General features: G+C 40.3%; 1 protein-coding gene across 4 annotated transcripts in view; it reads right to left on the reverse strand.

Annotated features, from left to right (window-relative positions):
* Positions 1-549: 549 nt before the first annotated feature.
* The window catches only part of LOC143037994 (uncharacterized), a 102288-nt gene continuing 83681 nt past the window's right edge, over positions 550-19156 (reverse strand). For 3 of the 4 annotated variants that reach the window (XM_076206791.1, XM_076206789.1, XM_076206792.1), the window contains 9 exons: positions 13531-14162; positions 12124-12255; positions 11666-11839; positions 9769-9950; positions 8730-8852; positions 8297-8367; positions 7267-7370; positions 6987-7128; positions 550-4468 (listed from right to left, as the gene is read on the reverse strand). In XM_076206791.1, the coding sequence (XP_076062906.1) occupies positions 4056-4468; positions 6987-7128; positions 7267-7370; positions 8297-8367; positions 8730-8852; positions 9769-9950; positions 11666-11839; positions 12124-12255; positions 13531-14162 (1973 nt within the window). In that variant the 3' untranslated portion in view covers positions 550-4055. The remainder of the gene's footprint in view (positions 4469-6986; positions 7129-7266; positions 7371-8296; positions 8368-8729; positions 8853-9768; positions 9951-11665; positions 11840-12123; positions 12256-13530; positions 14163-19156) is intronic. The other variant, XM_076206790.1, reaches the window with a different exon arrangement.

Raw genomic sequence — 19156 nt, forward strand, 5'->3', positions numbered from 1 at the left:
ATATAAAAAGGCCCTTTCCCCTTTTTAAGGGAGAATGGTCAGCTAATAAGACATGTACTCATACCATGCCCATCTATCCACCATTTTGTTCCCCTTTTAGTTTCTTGTGGAACTAAAGGAGGATTGTTAAACTTTTGTCTTTTCCAGCCAAGAGGTTAGTTTCGTGATACCGTTCTGGATAACACAAGATAATTTTGTCTCATTTTGGAGAAACATCACATCCTCAAAGGGTCAAATATAAACTTGTACGTAGGCTATGCCTTGTGAGAGGGAGTAACCGAGACACTGTTGTTCCTCTGTTAATACTCCACAATATGGCTTCTGAATGTATCACTGGTGAAAAATGTAGTAACACATTTGTACATAACAACTAGCACCACAGTCAGAAGAACAGAGGAGTTGAAGGAGCGAATCTGTATATTTCGATTGCTAACTGCAACCCTGTTGCAGTTAGCAATCGAAATAATAGATTCACTCATTCAACTCCTTCTTTCTTCTGACTGTGTTGCTAGTTGTGTTCTGAATGTATGTTCAGTAAAACTAACCAAGGTTTAAATTCTATTTATTTATGTACAAATAAATGACAAGCATTATAAGTTTCCACACATTTATGGATGATAAATGATATAGTTTGTAATGGACATGAGATAATAACATGCTCTGTACAAAATAATGAAAGTCTATCATCTCTCTGAGAGCTATGGTTGGATTCCTTTCTACAAACATCCATGGAAGAACAGGATGGAAGGCATGGACTTTTTGTGATGAACAAGACCGTGCAGTAGTGGTTGCACTCAATCCCAATAAAAAATATAGCCAAATATTGTATAGAAACTCTTGATCTTAACAATACTATGGTAGTTGAATGGAAAAGGGTAGTCCAATGATGGCACGAAGGCATTGCTCTGTTCTGTACTGATGGGTGTTTTTATGGGTTACCAAGGTTTAGGGGACCAAGAATGGATACCTACTCATGGTCATCCTGCAATATGGACATTGGGAAGATCATTTTCCCGCCACTTGTCTTAAAATTCATAGACAACCCCATCTCCCAAGGGGCTGTCTCATGGTCTCTGGACCAGGCCTAAGATTTTGATCATTGTTTACTATATATCCCGCACTTTTATCACTTGAGGAAGTCTGACCACCAGTAAGTGTTCCTTTCCTTCTTTTGGTAGCTACTGACATGTAAATAAACCTACACTAATCCAACACCGACAACAGTCCAAAGTTTCTTCCCAGAGAGATTTATAGAAAGACCTGAGGACTGTTGGTGATTATTGTGGGGCTGCATATCTCCCTGCTCTAGGGAAAATTTATTATTACTAAGGTTTAGGGAATGGGTGCACATTAATTTTCCAGTCCAACATGGATGCCGTCATCCCTGTACCATTTGTATGAAATGGAAGCACTCGTAATCACATTGATTCAAGCAGACCTACAAGCCTGACTATTTTCATCATGTTGTGAAGAAGTTCTGGGTTAGTTCTGAATAGCCTTTCTTTTAAGAGTCATCTTCCTTTTCAAGAATAATGATTAAGTTCCTGATATAATTATATGAAAGTCTATACAGACGTGCCACTGAATCTTATCCTTTTAGAAATTAAAAGAGTAAGATGTTTATAGAAATCCATGATATCTCAACCCCCACACTTTATGAAACTGGAACACATCTGCTGAGATAAGGATATTTAATGAATTTGAAAGTGTACGCCTATACGACTTTCTGTAGGATAAACATACAGACAGCAAGATCCCTAGTCCTATCACTCTGTCCCACCAAGTCACCTTTTATGACATGCATGGGAAACATATTGGCAGAATTCATCCACCCCACCCCTACCACAGGGGGGGGAAGCCAAAAGAGGTAGCGTCATAGAAGTGGTGAAGGACATTTCCAAGGGAACAGCATAAAAGAGGGACAGCTGTGGTAAAAAAGATAGCATCATTCCTCTTTGAGTAGAGATTTTAACTCTGACATACACTAAAGATGTCTGTGGGGGCAACCCAAAACAGTCCCTAAAGCACGGGTTGCATGTCACCATGAAGTTAATACTCCAGTACAGTTGGAGGGGATGGATATTTCTAAGTATTTGGGGTTGCATGTAGCAGGGAATGGAGGAGTTGGAGTGGAGGTCAACTGGAGGGAAATAAGTAAATGTCTTGTAGGAATGTCATGAAATCGGTATCTGGGGATGGGCACAAGAAGATTATGGGAAGGGGTGATTGTGCCTACAACACTGTGTAGGGCAGAGACTTAGAAGGTAAGGGAGGCATAAAGGAGAAGTTTAAATGTGTTTGAGATGAAGTGTTTCAGAAGTATGATGGAGTTTACAAGGATGGACAGTGTGAGAAATGAGGAGGTGAGGAGGAAAACGTTGCCTGGACAGAAATTAGCTAATCAATCTGTTTCTCTTACAATAAATTCATGGCTTCCTTATATTCAAAATAACTTTCTTGTATTTAGATGTCTTTCCTTAACACAACAGAAGTAGATCAGTAGTCATGGTGGGTGAATGACTAGCACCTGGTAACAAGCCAATGCACACTCGCACTGTTCTTGCTTTTCTTTTTTCTTCTTTTTTTGGTCACCTATTTTGATGAATTTTTTTTTTCTGTTTCTCATGTCTCTTGCTGCAAGTTATGTTAGGAACAACTTCACGATTGCCTACGCATTTGGCTGAAACTGGATATGTTGATAATTAGGTCCACAAGTTTTGCCTCTACTTTCTGTACTAACTGGAAAATATGTCTAATCTATTGCTATTTGTATAGTGATCATTTCACCAATAGCAGCTTCATAATATTAGTTGTTGACACTAAGCAGAAAGGACACAAATTTTTCAAATACAACAGTGAAAGCTCTCATCATCACTGCATTTCATGATATTTGTAAAGGCAGCTATATGTAACTTCAGAATACTTTAAACTGTTCAAAATAAAAAGAATGTAAATTATTTACTTGTCGTGCCTTGAAGTGCGGATATTCTCACTATCAGAGCTGGGTGTGTTACCGCCAGACAGGTAGTGCATTACCAAAAAATCTGTATATATGTATACATATATGCATTGTGTATACATACATATATACATATATATGTATATAATATACATTGACAGAAATGCACCTCAGATTTTTTGGTAACGCACTACCTGTCCAGCAGTAACACTCAGCTCTGCTTACTATTTCTGTTTAGCTAAACAGTCAGCACACAAAGCATGTTCTTGTACATACTACACAGTGATAAACAGCATAATCCATTGCTTTGGTATTACACCACATGAAACATGGTGGGTAATTCTCAATCTTCAGCCTTTGAAAAATGAGTGTATTATCTGTATAATACTGGGCAAAGGTATATGAAAAAAATGAATTATGATTGTCTGGCAATGACTGAATGTAATGACATCTGGAAAGCTGCATGACTAATGTAGGGATAGTCAAAAGAAGGTTTTTCTTAGTTTATGTTGAGCATTGGATATGCATCTAATATCTTGCTAAGTACTAATGTAATTCTGTATGAGGATTGTTTTCACACCCGGGTACTTGAGAACTCATATGTGCAAGTGCAAGGTGTGAATTCTAGAGCAAAACAGATTCTTAAAAATGAAAACAATAAGTGTACCATAGTGCATGCCAATAAAAAGAACATTGCAGCAGTGCAGGTTGGTGTGTAAGCTGTTCTTCTGGATACATTAGAATAAAATAAAACACTCCAATACATGTAGACATTTGCAACTTGGCACTTAGTTTGATCAACGTATTTTCCTGGAATGTTAAGGCACAATCCCATGAAGTATAACGACACAACTGTGGAAGACTTGGTTTCAGAAGCACATGGCAATAAGACACATTCACAATCAACAGCATACTGTTCCTGAAATTCTTTCGACACTAATATGATAAAATACAACATTTATAATTCCTAGCACACAAGGCTTAGATTTAGATCTTTTTCTAACCCTGCTGGTTGAAAAACATCTTGTACTATACCAACACATAGCTGGCAGTGTTTCAAGTTATATCCACTTGAACACCATTATAAACTGTTTTGTCATTCTTGTTTCAAAAGCCTACGAGCAGCCTCTGCTTCGTGGTTGTCATACATTTCGTATAATTCAAGTGGAAGGGTATTCTTGTTGTGGCTTAAGAGAGCTCTGTTAACTTCATCAATGGCAGTATATACAATATTTTTCAGTTCAAGTGTGAATGGATCAAAATCTAAGGGATTATTTTTGGGGGGTTTGCGTTTGAATAGTCCATCAGAATGTTCTTGGATGCATCTAAGTCTTTTTTCATCTATTGGCACCTTTAAGAACTTGAGTGCTTTTTTCATTTCTTCTGCAAGGTTGTTCTTCAAATTCTCGTAGTTAATTACATGAAGACGTTCTGGTTTACTGTATGTGAGCCAGTCAATGTAAAAGTCCTTCCAGAGTCCAATTTTAAGAGTGATAAACTCTTTCCAACCTGAAAGTAAAAGAAATAGATTAAAAACTAAATAATTACATCATGTAAAACAAAAACATTTTCACTTCCTCTATCTATCTATTTATCTATAAACCAAGGGCTTTTCCCCACTTACAAGGGAGGTAGCCAAGTCAAAAGGTAAGTACCCACTCCCATCCACCACCCTTTCCTCCCTCTTATCATAGCTCAACAGATATTCTCCTCTTGCTCAATGCCTCTTTCACCCCATTCATCCATCTCATTCTCCGTCATCTCCTCAACTTCACTCCTCCACCTCTGCCTTCCACACTTCTTTTACTAATCTTTCCTCACTCATTCTTTCCATGTGTCCCAACCCATACTCTTTCATCAGCCCTATCTGCCATCTCCTTTTCCACTCCTGCTCTCCTCCTCACCTTCTTGTTTCTCACTCTATCCAATCTTGTACTTGTAACCCCTACTGTTGCTTTCAGACATTTCATATCAAACACATTTAAACTTTTCCTCTCTGCCTCTCTTAACCTGTAAACTGTGACATACATCATATAACAAACAGCATGTAACTGCAATATACATCATATAATGTGAAAGCTCTTCTTAAACTTGGCGGGTTATATTTCTTTCCCAAATGTCTTAAAATGAAGTTTGCCAACTCTGGGTGAAACAAGTCCACACACTACAACTATCCACCCATGCATCCTTTGTTCTCAGACATCATGGAAGGGATAGGTGAGTCACCTCCACGTGACCCACAACCCTCTACTTCTGGTGCAAGATAAAAAAAAAAAAAAAAAAAAAAAAAAATGGACAATTGAAGCAGCATAGGCGAGGAACAAAGCATGAAAAAAAGTAGTAGAAAATTTCCCCATTGCTCATCCATGCATGAGTGCCACTCTCACCACCTGCTACCTCGAAGTGACAAAATGTACAACTTTGCTACATCACCACACTTGAACTAAGGCAATAATCAACTAACATTTAGTTTTCCTATACTTTTCGATACAATCTTTTATTTTATAACAATAAAACTTTCTTTTGAGAATCTTTTTTTAAACCCTAACAATTTCACACCACAGGTATAACCGATGAAACCCTATTGAACAGTTATCAGGTTAAATTTCATGTCTCTGCCCTATGCAGTGCTGTCAGCACAATTGACCCTCTGTATAGTCTCCTCTTTGCATCCATTCCCAAATCCCTATTTTTCATGACACTTTTTAATCTCCAAAGGCATTTAATTACTTCTTTCAGTCTACAATTTACTTCAACTGCCACTCCTCCATTTCCTAACACATGAGACCCCAAACACCTAAAGCTATCCACTTCCTCTAGCCTCTCTTGTTTAAGACTTGCAAGTACAGTACTTCCAACTTGCTGCCATCCACCTCCCCTTGTACATCTCATCACCTTACTTTCTACATTTACCTTCAACTTTCTCCTATTGCATACCATCCTAAACTCCATTACTACTCCCTTAACCCCCCCCCCCCTTTTCTGACCCTGCCATAAGCTCAGCATTCTTATTTGACTGGACACAGCTCTCAATAAAAGATTAATATGTGACTATGCTCTGCATGGATGCCAATCAAGTTCTTGAAGTACTGACTCCACAAATTTATGCATTTAATACCTGCTGAGCATGTCCATGACAAAGGTGTAACCCCTTCTGTATTACTGAAAATAATTAAGAACTACCTCTAGGAGTTTGGATACAAATAATACTTTTTAATTTTTTCTTTCTACATCTTTGGATATCAAAACTTAATTGGATGATAAAATAGTAACCTGAATATCTTCATGTCTCAAAAAATTCAGCATTACACAAATAAAAAGAAGATGATGCCTCAATTAATGTTATTTTCCTTAAAGTATTCATGTTAATCATGTATGGCAAAGGAAATATGAGACCAACCTCTAAACTTTATCCTTCTTTTATAAAAAGTGATCAATTTAAGCTTTAATTCTGTAACACTAGATTTTGTTATGATAAAGCTGCATAAGTTTTATGTGGTCAGTATTTTAGGGACTTTCATGACCTCCCTTTAGACCAGTCAAATGACATTCTTTAATAGCTGAAGACTAATCTCAACTAAAAAAAAAAAAAAAAAAAAAAAAAAAATGCTGATAATTTTGAGTATCTACAATTCCTCCATTCTGCTACTTTTTTTTCTAAATCTCTCCTTTGCCATCTCTATGATTCCATCCTTTTGGTGCATGAATTAATCAAATATTTAGTAACACTGGTCAGCCATTGGTACTCGATATTCCTACAATGAAACAAGTTTTCAGTTCACTGGTGAGAAATGTAGTAACACATTTGTAAATCACAACTAACACCACAGTTGGAGTAAAGAAAGAGTTGAGTAAGCGAAACTATATATTTTGATTGCTAACTGCAATCCTCTTCACTACTGAAGAGGATTGCAGTTAACAATCAAAATATATAGTTTCACTTCCTCAACTCTATCTTTTGTCCAACTGTGGTGTTAGTTGTGAAGTTTTCAGTTATTCAGGTTTACAACTGAGTTGCATCACTCACCTTCACCAATAAAATGAGCTTTTGGAGCATAGCCTGTGTGTCCACCTACATCCAGGTGGCGATGGGAGATGAGTGCTTTGAAGGGGTTCCGCACAACAATAATTCCACCATTACCCAGCTCCTCCATGTGATTCATCTTCACCTAGATTATAAAAACAGTAGAGTAGTCACATAATACAAGGTGTGATCTGTTTATTTTGGTGGAGGTTTATTTGAGAAAAGAAATACATTGTAAAATATTATTAATTTCAGCTACACTTTATGTATCAATTTTTCTTACCCGTTCTTCATGTGGGAGTTTCATAGCATCACCTGTTGTGTACCCATGGCTCTTTTGCAGAATGGTAATGCCTGCATCATACGGCACCCCTTCACCAAACATACCTATGGGACAACATTGCAATACATATAATATTTGATGTTTTGAGGGGAGGCTTTCACCTTTATTATTATTATTTTTTCATCAATATTCATTTAAGTGTCAATATTACATACAGAACTATGAAACTTTATGTGCATGTTTTAATTCTTACATACTCATACTATATATATTAAATATTGGCTATTTAAAAAATCATAAGTACAAGTCATTGTAGGTTAGTCCTCAGTGTCAATGGGTTATGAGCTCCAACTTGGATGTATTGTGCTCATGTCAGGGTGTTGCCAATTTTGAACGCTGTAATTGTATGTATGGCAGTCTGCCACAGCAGGCATATACCATCTGTTGTGTTGTCTAATCTATGATGGTATGTCCTAAGTTTTGTGAGTAGGATGTAGTAGAATGTTTAGATGAACTCTGTTCTATTTGGCTTAGTTTCAGATTTGTGTAGTGGCAGTGGGTGATTGCCTCAGCTCCTGTTTGGCTGCAAACTAGCCAGAGTTCTGTCTATAAGAACTGTGTTTAAGTGTTAACACATGTTTGTATAGATGGGTTAGTGAGTGGACAGTTTTCATATACACGTACACATGTGTATATATAAATACAATGGATTACAGAGAAAGAGAATATTTCCTTATACTTGAACCAGTCTATTCTGGCCTTGTATGAAAAGCACTGTTTTGCAGTGTATCATGACTTGTTACCTTTTTTATCCAAGTTTTCAGCTGTTATCTACTCTATGACATAGCTTGGCATTCCTAACTTTGTCAGAGTTTGTGAATGTGAGACTGCATGGCCTTATTGCCATCATGCTTTGGCTCTCTGTCTCAGACTCAATCCATCATCTATCTAGCTTCTCATCTCCAGACACCTAGTCTACTAAGCCACCACAATCCCAACTTGTAAACTCATCACTGTAAATTCTATTTACCTCTTCGTGTCAGTGAATTGTCATCATACATGGATCCAGTGTATATGCCAGTTGAAGAGTCTATCAAGTACCTGCAAAATGAACACAAAAAGATGTATTGATTATGTGACAGAAACATTCACACACTAATACAACACAGAAAACACTCCAGTTTCTTCCCAGGGAGATCTGTGGGTGGGCTTGAGAACTGGTGTAAGTCACTGTGGGGCTTTGGATTTCCAGAAAGAGAAAATCTGGGGAACAGTTGAATTATCACAGTATTAGTACTGCTGGAGGTCATTTGACGTACAAGTAGAAGACTGTCAGGCAGGTGGGATACAGATCACTAAAGTGTGGTGCTACAAGGTACTAATTTAAAGCAATGAAAATGTATAAAGAAACTGTAGAGAAATAGTGGACACAAGCCTTAACTATTATTTTCTTTAGCTCTTACCTAACCCAGGTGTTTCCAGATGAAGGGAACGAGGCTAGTGCTGCTGTGGGTAGGCTCTTGGGCTTGGCAAAAGTAGTACTGAAGTTCTTGCAGTTCTCCGACTGGGCCCATGGATAGTGCGTCCTAATACAAAGGAAAAGTAATGTGAATTTATATTTATGTACATGTACACAACAGATCTTAAAAACTGCACTGAAATACATCACATTAAGACTAGCATGACTTAAATAAACTATAAACTTAAATAGTTCTGTCTTGAAGATTATACTCAATTACAGCTACAACATAAATCATACGACAATGGAATATGATGTATTTATTTTTATAATTCCTATCCCTACAGATCCCTTACTTCACTCCATTTCCATTTGGGGCACGCCATCCAACAAATCACTACATGGAAATGGGGATGAATCTGGGGGCTGTAGAACGGCGAATTCGGCTACGTGCCGACATTGCGTATGCCCCCAATGATTTCGATAAACAATGGTAGCACAAGAAGGTCGATAGAAAACCTTTCGCTCCATAGCGAAGTAAGATAAAAACAAAAATAGAATAAAATGAGGTAAAACGGAATAGAAGAAAGTGGAATAAGAATGAAGTAAAACAATACGAAATTAAATAGATGGAGTTGTTGACTAATATGTTATTTATTTAATCTAGTCATCAGGAGACAGATGACCAATAATTATCAACAAGAAAAACAGTGCTTCTGCCTGATCCTAAAAAAAGACCAGTGATCCTAAATTAATTTCTTGCTACTAACAACTATTCAATCTATTTTTTTAGCTGCAGAATAAACATACAACTCAATCAGACATTGTTCTACAAAAAAGCAATTTATATATTTATAGTTTCAATGTTTCCGTTTTTCAGTAAATCAGGCTAATTCCATGGCACAAACATCTTCCAATACACAAATCTAACTACCAAAAAGGTCGATTAATAAACAAATAAGAACAAAATGAGACAACCTGACAGGAACGAGAACAAAGATTGGACATGAGGCTCTGTTGACCTTCGGGTCCCTGGGACTTACAAGTTGAGGAAGACCCTGCTCTCGTTGGGCCACTCCTCCACCTTCATCTTCTTGAATGCAGCCGGGAACCGGATCGGGTGGATCGAACTCGACACGATCTGTTCGCCGCCTCCGGGCAGAGGCCTGATCTGCCTCCGCGTGCGCAGCTGGCTCAGGTACACGCGGTCCTGCTGCATCCGGAGCTGATCGCCAGGGAGAACAACGGGGAGGTATTAGTTAATGATGATCATCAGGGGGATCAAAGTTGGTGATCAGAAGGGGTATCATACAGTGATCACCAAGGGGTATTAATTGATCACCACCAGGGGGTATTAATTGGTGATCACCACGGGGATATAAATTGGTGATCAAGGGGATATCAATTTATCACCAGGGGAATGTTAATTGGTGATCACCAGGGGATATTAATGATTACCAGGAGTGATATTGGTGATCACTAGAGGAGTGTTAATTGATCACCCGGGGGGTATTAATTTATCACTAGTTGGCATATTGATTGATCACCAGTGGGGATATTAATCGACGATCACCCGGGGGATATTAATTGGTGATCATTCAAGGGTATTAATTGTTGATCACCTAGAATATATTGGTGATCATCAGGGGGATATTAGTTGGTGATCACCCGGGGGATACTAACTGGTGATCATCATGGGGATATTAATTGGTGATCACCAGGGAGATATCAATTGATAACAAGGGGATACTAATTGATAACTCGGGGGTGATCACCAGGTGGGTATTAATTGCTGATCACCAGGGGGATATTGATTGGTGATCACCAGGGGGTATTACTGATCACCACAAGGGTACTAACTACTGATCACCCCGAATATTTGTTGATCATACGGGACTATTGGTTACCGATCAAAATGGGATATTAGTTCATGATTACCAGGGGTATTACTTGGTGATCATACGGAGATATTGGTTCCTGATTATCAGGGGATATGTCACTAATCATGAGAGGCTGCTAGTTGCTGGTCACGAGGTATTAGTTACTGACCACAAAGGGGTATTAGTTACTGAGCATCCCGAGATATTTGTTATTGATCATCAGAGGGATATTACTTGGTGACCATCAGGGTGATATTTGTTGGTGATTAGGAAGGGGTATTTGTTATTGATTATCTCGGGATATTTGTTATTGATCATCCGAGGCATATTACTTGGTAACCATCAGGGTGATATTTGTTGGTGATCTTATGGGGGATATTAGTCATTGGTCGCGAAGGGTTATTATTATTCATCACACGAGGGGATATTAAGGGTGTGGGGGGATGACAAAGGACAGAGGTGGCAAAGGAGAGAGACTCAAGGGGGGATATTAGAAAGGAGGGATACTAAGTGATCGGCATCCCTGTTCTGAGTGATGAGTCTCCAGCCATAAGAGAACGCTACGTGACTCTGGTCCGTAGGGGGTGTCGCTAAGAATCCCTAAAATAATGACCGCTTGTGCAGTCACCACCCCTTGTGAACTTCTGTAGGAGGTTGTGTCCTTCCGTCAGGGGGTTCCTCCCCTTCGCCAGGGAGTTCCTCTCCCTTCGTCATGGGGTTCCTCCCCTCCGTCAGGGGGCTCCTCCCTTCCGTCAGGGAGCTCCTCCCCTCCGTCAGGGGGCTCCTCCCCTCCGTCAGGGGCTCCTCCCCTTCGTCAGGAGGCTCCTCACCTCCGTCAGGGAGTTCCTCACCTCCGTCAGGGAGCTCCTACCCTCCCTCCGTCAGAGGGCTCCTCCCCTCCGTCAGGGGGCTCCTCTCCTCCGTCAGGGGGCTCCTTCCCTCCGTCAGGGGGCTCCTCCCCTCCGTCAGGGGCTCCTCCCCTCCGTCAGGGGCTCCTCCCCTTCGTCAGGAGGCTCCTCACCTCCCTCCGTCAGGAGTACCAAGACATCCTCAAACTCACCGATTTGACTCGATCTTCCAGTATCCGCCTCCTGCTGGGGGTGAGACCCTCGATGGCCTTCTGCTGCGAATGCGTCAGTTTGTGGCCGTGCTGGAGGGCCGTCAGGGCAGAGAGCTGGACCTTGACCATGGCCTCGCCCCTCGCTGCGTTCGTTTTGAAAACTTCTCCTGGCTGCTGAAGAAGTGGGGAGGGGAGAGAAACGCATGAATATTTTCTACATAAACGTATGTGTATGAGTGGTAATATCGTGTTTAATGGGTACATGTAACCAAAAACCTTAAAAAATTTCTATTCCTTTCTATTCTATTCTATTCTATTCTATTTGGATTCACTTCCTTGTTTTCCATTTCTATTTTCATTCTATGATTCTTTTCTTTCATTCGGCCGCGTCATGGACCAGGAAGTCTCGTTCGTTCAGAATCTCACTCCTGAGTTCGACAAAAGATTCACGAACTCACCGATTCGTTGGTTCCTCCTCGTCTTCCTCCTGAAGGAGTGGCGATGACGTTGCCCTCAGGCTTCTGTTGCACGAAGGTCCTCTTGCCTCCTTTGCGGACCACCTCCTGAACATGACCGACACCCACGTCATCCTGTGGGGTTGGGGGGTGTAACGTCAGGCAAAGAGTTGGGGGGGAGGGATAAGAGAGAGGTGGGGAGATGGAAGAGGAGGTAATTAGGTGGGGGAAGATGAGGGGAAGGAGGAGTAGGAAGAGGAGGAGAAGAAGTAGAGTTGGGCAGATGGAGAGGTGGGGAGATGGAGGAGGAGGTAAGTAGGTGGGGGAAGATGAAGGGTAGGAGGGGAAGGTGGAGTAGGAAGAGGAGAAGGAGAAGTAGGGTTAGAAGGATGAATAGGTGTGGGTGGAGGAGGAGGAGGAGAAGGAGAAGGATATGTAGGTGGAGTGGAGAATGAGAAGAAGAAGGAGGAGGGGGGAAGGTGGGTCAGTACACAAAGTTATGTAAACCCTTTCGTTACATTGTGCAACCTTAATAGCTAATTCTGGCCGCCGCCAGGCGATTTTATTCAACCGAGGGACAGTGATAAGACCAGAAGCTTTCGATCAAGTGGCGACCTTTACTCATTTTGTTTTGGCTGTCGTCAGGCATTATTCTTAGGCCATGTTCACACTAGCGGTTTGAACCGCGGCGGTTGAATTATAATGCAGGTCAATGGAGGCGTTCACACACAACCGAGAAGTTTTCCTTTGATTGTGCGGTACCGCTCCGGATTCCGCGCGGTTCAAACCGCTAGTGTGAACAGGGCCTTAGTTTCTACTCGGACGAATAAAATCGTCTGGCGTCGTTGACCAGAATAAAATTTGTAAATGTCGCTCCCGGATCGTCCTTGACGTTTGGTAAACGTCACACAATGATGTAATGACGTCAGACTCAAAGAGATTAATCACAAATCAAAGTTCATGGGCAAACGTGAACCGATCATGATCAAACATTAACTGTTCAAAAGCAAACGTTAACAAACCATGACGCAAACGTTGTCTGATCATGCTCAAACGTTAACTACCCACAAGCAAACGTTAACAACTGTTCATAAGCAAACGTTAAGCAAGCTGAGAGAAGGGAGGGGGGGTTGGGGAAGGGCCCAATGAGACCCCGATTGGGTGTGTTGAGGGACTTCCCTCAGCTGAATAAAATCACGTGACGAAAATCAGAGATAAGAATCAAGAAAGGCTTAAGCCAACAAGGCCCTGTCCCTTCCCCCCCTTTTTTTCCTGGCTTGCGCCCCGGGCGATTTTATGAAGCTGAGACGGGGTCTTCTGGGTGGTAGGGAAGTGACATTCTTTAAGGAATTTTGAGAACGTGTCACACACACACACGACTTCGGAGACTTCGTGGAGGGATCTCCTTACCTCTTCGCCGTAGCGCTGGGGACGCGGGTCCGGCCCCTTCAGGATGGGGAGGTTGTAGGGCCCTTCCTCGTTGGACCCCCGGGGTCTTTCTCGGAAGGGCGTGGCATCCTGGAGGCTTAAGTTCGAGGGTCGGGAAGCCAGCCAGGGCTGGGGGACGGTGCGCCCCGCAATGATCCTGCTCTGCCCCGAGGGCGACTCCGCCTTCAGGAAGGGCATCTCGGGGACGGACGGCGAGGTCCTTCGGGGGGGCACACTCAGACTGAAAACCCGGGAAGGCTCTCCTCCCCTGGGTTTCTCCTTTGGCAGGACATAGCCGTCCAGCCTTCGGGAGTTCGTGGAGAGTTGCTCCTTGGGCGGGGGCGGCGGTGGGGCCAGGTCGTTGGCTTGGAGGGCGGCTTCAGGGTCTGCTGCTGCCGGCGGCGGTGGCGGCTTGGGCCCCGTGTAGTCGTCGTCGCCCTGCTGCTGGATCCGGCGGTGGCCGAGGGAGACGTGGGAGGTTCCTCCTTCGGCCAGGGCCGGCGGGGGCGTGACGGAGAGGCTCATGAGGAGCAGGACGGTGATCACCAGCAGGAGGGAGACCGTGCGGCGCCTCACCAGGCGTCGCAGTTGCCGGAACGTGCACATCCATACTCCTGAAGGGGGAGAAAAGGAGAACACTTGAGGTGATGATGTTGGTGATGGTGGTATTATTATTATTATTATTATTATTATTATTATTATTATTATTATTATTATTATTATTATTATTATTATTATTATTATTATTATTATTATTATTATTATTATTATTATTATTATTATTATTATTATTATTATTATTATTATTATTATTATTATTGTTATTGTTATTGTTATTATTACTATTACTATTACTATTAGTATTATTATCATTATTATTATTAATTATTATTAATTATTATTATTATTATTATTATTATTATTATTATTATTATTATTATTGTTATTGTTATTATTATTATTACTATTACTATTAGTATTATTATCATTATTATTATTAATTATTATTATTATTATTATTATTATTATTATTATTATTATTATTATTAATTATTATTATTATTAATTATTATTATTATTATTATTATTAATTATTATTATTATTATTATTATTATTGCTCATACTGTTATTACTATTATCACTATTACTATTATTATTATTATTATTAATTATTATTATTATTATTATTATTATTATTATTATTATTATTATTATTATTATTATTATTATTATTATCACTATTATTATTATTATCATTATTATTATTACTGTTATTATTATTGTTACTATTATTATTATCATTATTATTGTCATTATTATTACAACTTTTATATTTTTTGCATCATTATAGATTACCGAGACGGAGTTGTGATGCACTTACACACACACACACACACACACACACACACACACACACACACACACACACACACACACACACACACACACACATACACACACACACACACACGTAGACCGATTCACAGCGAAGATTGGAGCTCCGAAAAAGAAGGGAAATTCACGTGGATCTCAACAACGAGGAAGTACCTTTTTGTATTTATAGGGAAGGGGAAAGCTCGTGGTGTAGTGGGAAGGTGATGAAAAAGGAGAAGGGGAGGGATTACTGAGGGAAATGGAAGGAAATGAGGAAGGAGGCGCACGGGGTCCACCTGACGGAAAAAAAATGTCAACAAAAGATTGGAGGGCTTCCACCAAACTCTTATTATCCACATGGCACTTCAGTTTCAAATGGTCACAGCATGAAATTTCATCTAGAATCGTAGCTAGATAGACCGCTGTCTCTGCACAGTCTAGCAATGCCATGATTTCCGCAGAAAGTGTGGATTTCAATACACGTCTGATCTTCCTCGACTGCCAATACACAGGACAGCACCTCCCATTGTCATCACATAAGAACACTACAAAACCTCCTTGAGAACCACCACTCGACAAGATGGCAAATGAAGCATCTGATAAGCACTCCAAAAGTCAACTCTCAAGCCTCCCCATTTTCGGTATATGGAGTTTCATGCCTTCCTTCACTCTACTGGCCACCTTATTTAGACGCAATAAATTCCCTACAGTGGCCTTGTTACAGACTCCACTCAATTCGCATACCTCAAAAGTAATGTCTGGGCGGGTGTGTGTTGCTAACTTGCTCTATCCAGTTGAGCTGTCCTAATAAGGCACGATACTCTGATCTTTCACCTTCTGACAATTCGCTCGACTTGATTGTGGCTCTTTGCCTACTAATACGAATGGGTGTTAGTGTTGCCGCATACTGGTTCTGATCCAATGTTATACTCCCATCATTACATGAAATGATATTCAATCCTACGTATTTGAACGCTTTGGATTCAGAATTGCCAATGAGGAAAATTTGATGAAGTTTGGCCATCACATGCTCTTCAAAGCAGCTGGTACCTGCCCAAAAAAGATCATCCACGTACACACAAATTATTCCTTCAAGACACCCTTTCCATTTATACGAGAACAGTGCCGGATCCAGAGATGAGACTACAGCTCCTAGCTCAAGTAACTCCTTCCTGACGCGTATATACCACTGTCTTGCCGCATCTACCAGTCCATAAACAGTCTTATTCAACTTCCACAGACTTCCGTAGTCAAAATCAGGAGGTGGGCGCAAATATATATCCCTCTCAATTGGATTCCCCTGAAGGTAAGCTGCCTTGACATCCAAAGAATGACATGTCCACCTATTAGTAGCAGCAACAGCTAAAGCCAAACGTACAGCTTTTTTAGAATAAGTGGGTGAATCCTTTTGGCGATCATCCATTTCTTCTTCAAACCCCCTTGCTACTAATCGAGCTTTGACCTTGGTCCGACCCTCCTTAATCTTCTCTGTTACTACCCACTGTACAGACATCACCTTCTGCCCCATATCTTCAACCTCCTCATAAACATTATTATCCCTCCAGCTCTTCATTTCTTCTTCCTTGGCCTGTGACACCTCCTCTGATGTAAACTTTATCAACAACTCAGTATCCTCATCAACCACCTTCCAATCAGTGAAATCCTTTTCCAAGTCTGCCCAGGTAATGTCACCATCTGAATGTAACCGATAAAGGTTGTGGTTACATAAGGAGGACTTAATGCGGGTGAGATAAACTCCAAAACGGGAGTTTTCTTCTATTTATTAACAATGAAGGCAATCTGGTTAACTAAATTCACAAGGTACAAATGGGCCCTGTGGGCGAATAACAATATGTGCCAGGACTTGACCTAGGGCACAACTGGCTGGCAGCCTCTCGGGCTGCCTAGCTTTGGCCAGTAGGTTCTTGACCTACCTAGCTCTGGCCGGTAGGCTCTTGACCTACCTAGCTCTGGCGTTCGTGACATGGGTGTTATAGGTTATATAGGGGGTTAGTGGGTTGTTGTAAGTAAAGGCGTTAGTCTCGCTATTCTATGCATTAGGGTCAGTTCTATACATGGGGGTTAGTCCTATAGTTGGTGGGTGTTGTTAGGTATATTATATATATGTTAGTTTATGGGTAATATAATAGGGCAGTTGTAATAAAGGATTTTAATATATAAAGGGGGAAACAGAGAAGACCCTACTAACTATAGACCAGTCTCTCTAACAAGTACAATAGCAAAAATTTGTGAAAGAATGATCAAAAGTAGATGGGTAAGGTATTTAGAAAAAAAAAACAATGTGCTAAATCCAAGGCAATTTGGATTAAGACAAGGACGATTATGCGTCACAAATTTAATGTGTTTCTATTCAAGGCTAATAACACATAATACAAGAAAGAGATGGATGGGCTGATTGTGCATTTCTAGACCTAAAAAAAGCTTTTGACAAGGTGCCACATAAGAAGTTGCTTAAGAAATTAGAAACTGCAGGAGGAATACAGGGCAAACTGCTGAAATGGATGGAAGACTTTTTGCAAGAAAGAAAAATGAAAGTAGTGATAAGAGACAAACACTCTAATTGGGATGAAGTGATAAGTGGTGTTCCACAAGGAACAGTTCTGGCCATAATAATGTTCGCTATATATATTAATGACATGTATAAAGGAATTGAAAGTTATATGAGCTTCTTTGCAGATGATGCAAAACTGTTGAAAAAAGTGAACACTGAAGAAGATTGTGAGTCGCTTCAGAGTGATCTCAATAAAGTATGGGAATGGAGTAGGAAGTGGGAGATGGAATTTAATACTAAGAAGTGTAGTATAATGGAATTTGGAAGAAGCAAAAAAGAATAGTAGGATCATATAAACTGGGAGAAGAGGGAATAAAAAAAGAAGAAAATGAGAAGGACCTAGGAGTCATTATTATGAATAATATGTCACCTGAAAAACATATAAACAAGATTTTTGTAGAAACTTATAATTTCACAAGAACAATAAAAGTGGCATTCACGTACCTGGATGAAGAAATTGTGAAGAAAATACTAATCACTTTGATAAGACACCACGAGCATAGCTCCCCTTTCGTAAAATACAACTAGGTAAATACACATACACACACACACACTCTCTCTCGAGAAGCCTTGTTATGGGTATTATTACATTAACTACACCATTGATCTAATATTCCCGTTTCAGACTAATAATTCTTATAATCTGGAATTGGATTCCTCATTATTTCATTCTGGTATTTGTCATATTTATTTCATCTTATTTGATTCGCCATTTTGATTTAATCTTATTTATTTTCTATTTATTTGTTTATTTTTGTCCATTTACTTATTTATCTATTTATTTGTTCATTTGATCATTTTATTCATTATTCATTTATCAACATTTATTTATTCATGTCTATTTGATTAATTATTTATCTATACATTTATTTACATATTCTTATATATTCATCTATTCATTCTTTTCTCTATTTTTTCACTTGGTTGAGAAACTGAAGGATTTTAACACACTGGCCGAGCGGTTTAAAGCGTCGCTTCTTGCGGCGGAGGTCGAAGTGATGGTGGTTCGAACCCTGACGCCAGTGAGTTGGACCAAGGGCATGGTTCATTAAAATTGTACGCTACAGAGTCCTGCAGAGCGTCACCTTGGCGGAACGGAACTTGTTAGAGGTAAACTTAGAAAAAATAATCAACATCGATTAGACTTTTCTTAAGAGCTCTGTATTTAATCTAGTTACTGTCAAACGATTGTATTCATCATAATCCATCTTCCAACTTCTCCTCCTCCCTCCTCTCTTCTTCTGCCTCTTCTCCATCGCACTCTCCCCGTCTCTTCCCTCTTCTCCTCCTCCTCTTCCTCTCCTCACTTCTTCTGCCTCTTCTCCCTCGTACTCTCCCCTTCTCTTACTTCTTTCCTCTCCTCCTCTTCCTCCCTCCCTCCTTTTCTCCATCGTACTCTCCCCTTCTCTTCTCTCTTCTCCTCTTCCTCCTCCCTTTCCTTCTTCCTCTCCCCCATCGTACTCTCCCTTTCCCTTCTCTCCTTCTCCTCCTCGTTCTTCTTCCCCTCCTCCTCTCCCCCCCCTCTCTCCTCTCTTGTAAGGTTTCTCGTTTTCTTTGCACGGAAGTTCATCAAGGTCTGAAAATGGACCAAAACGAATGTCTTGGATTCTTTTCTTCTTTCTTTCTTTCGTGTTTTTTAATCTGTGAAACCTTGCATATAC

This window comes from Oratosquilla oratoria, chromosome 23 (genome assembly GCF_046742065.1).
Source record: "Oratosquilla oratoria isolate Oo_2021 chromosome 23, ASM4674206v1, whole genome shotgun sequence".
Lineage (NCBI taxonomy): Eukaryota > Metazoa > Arthropoda > Malacostraca > Stomatopoda > Squillidae > Oratosquilla > Oratosquilla oratoria.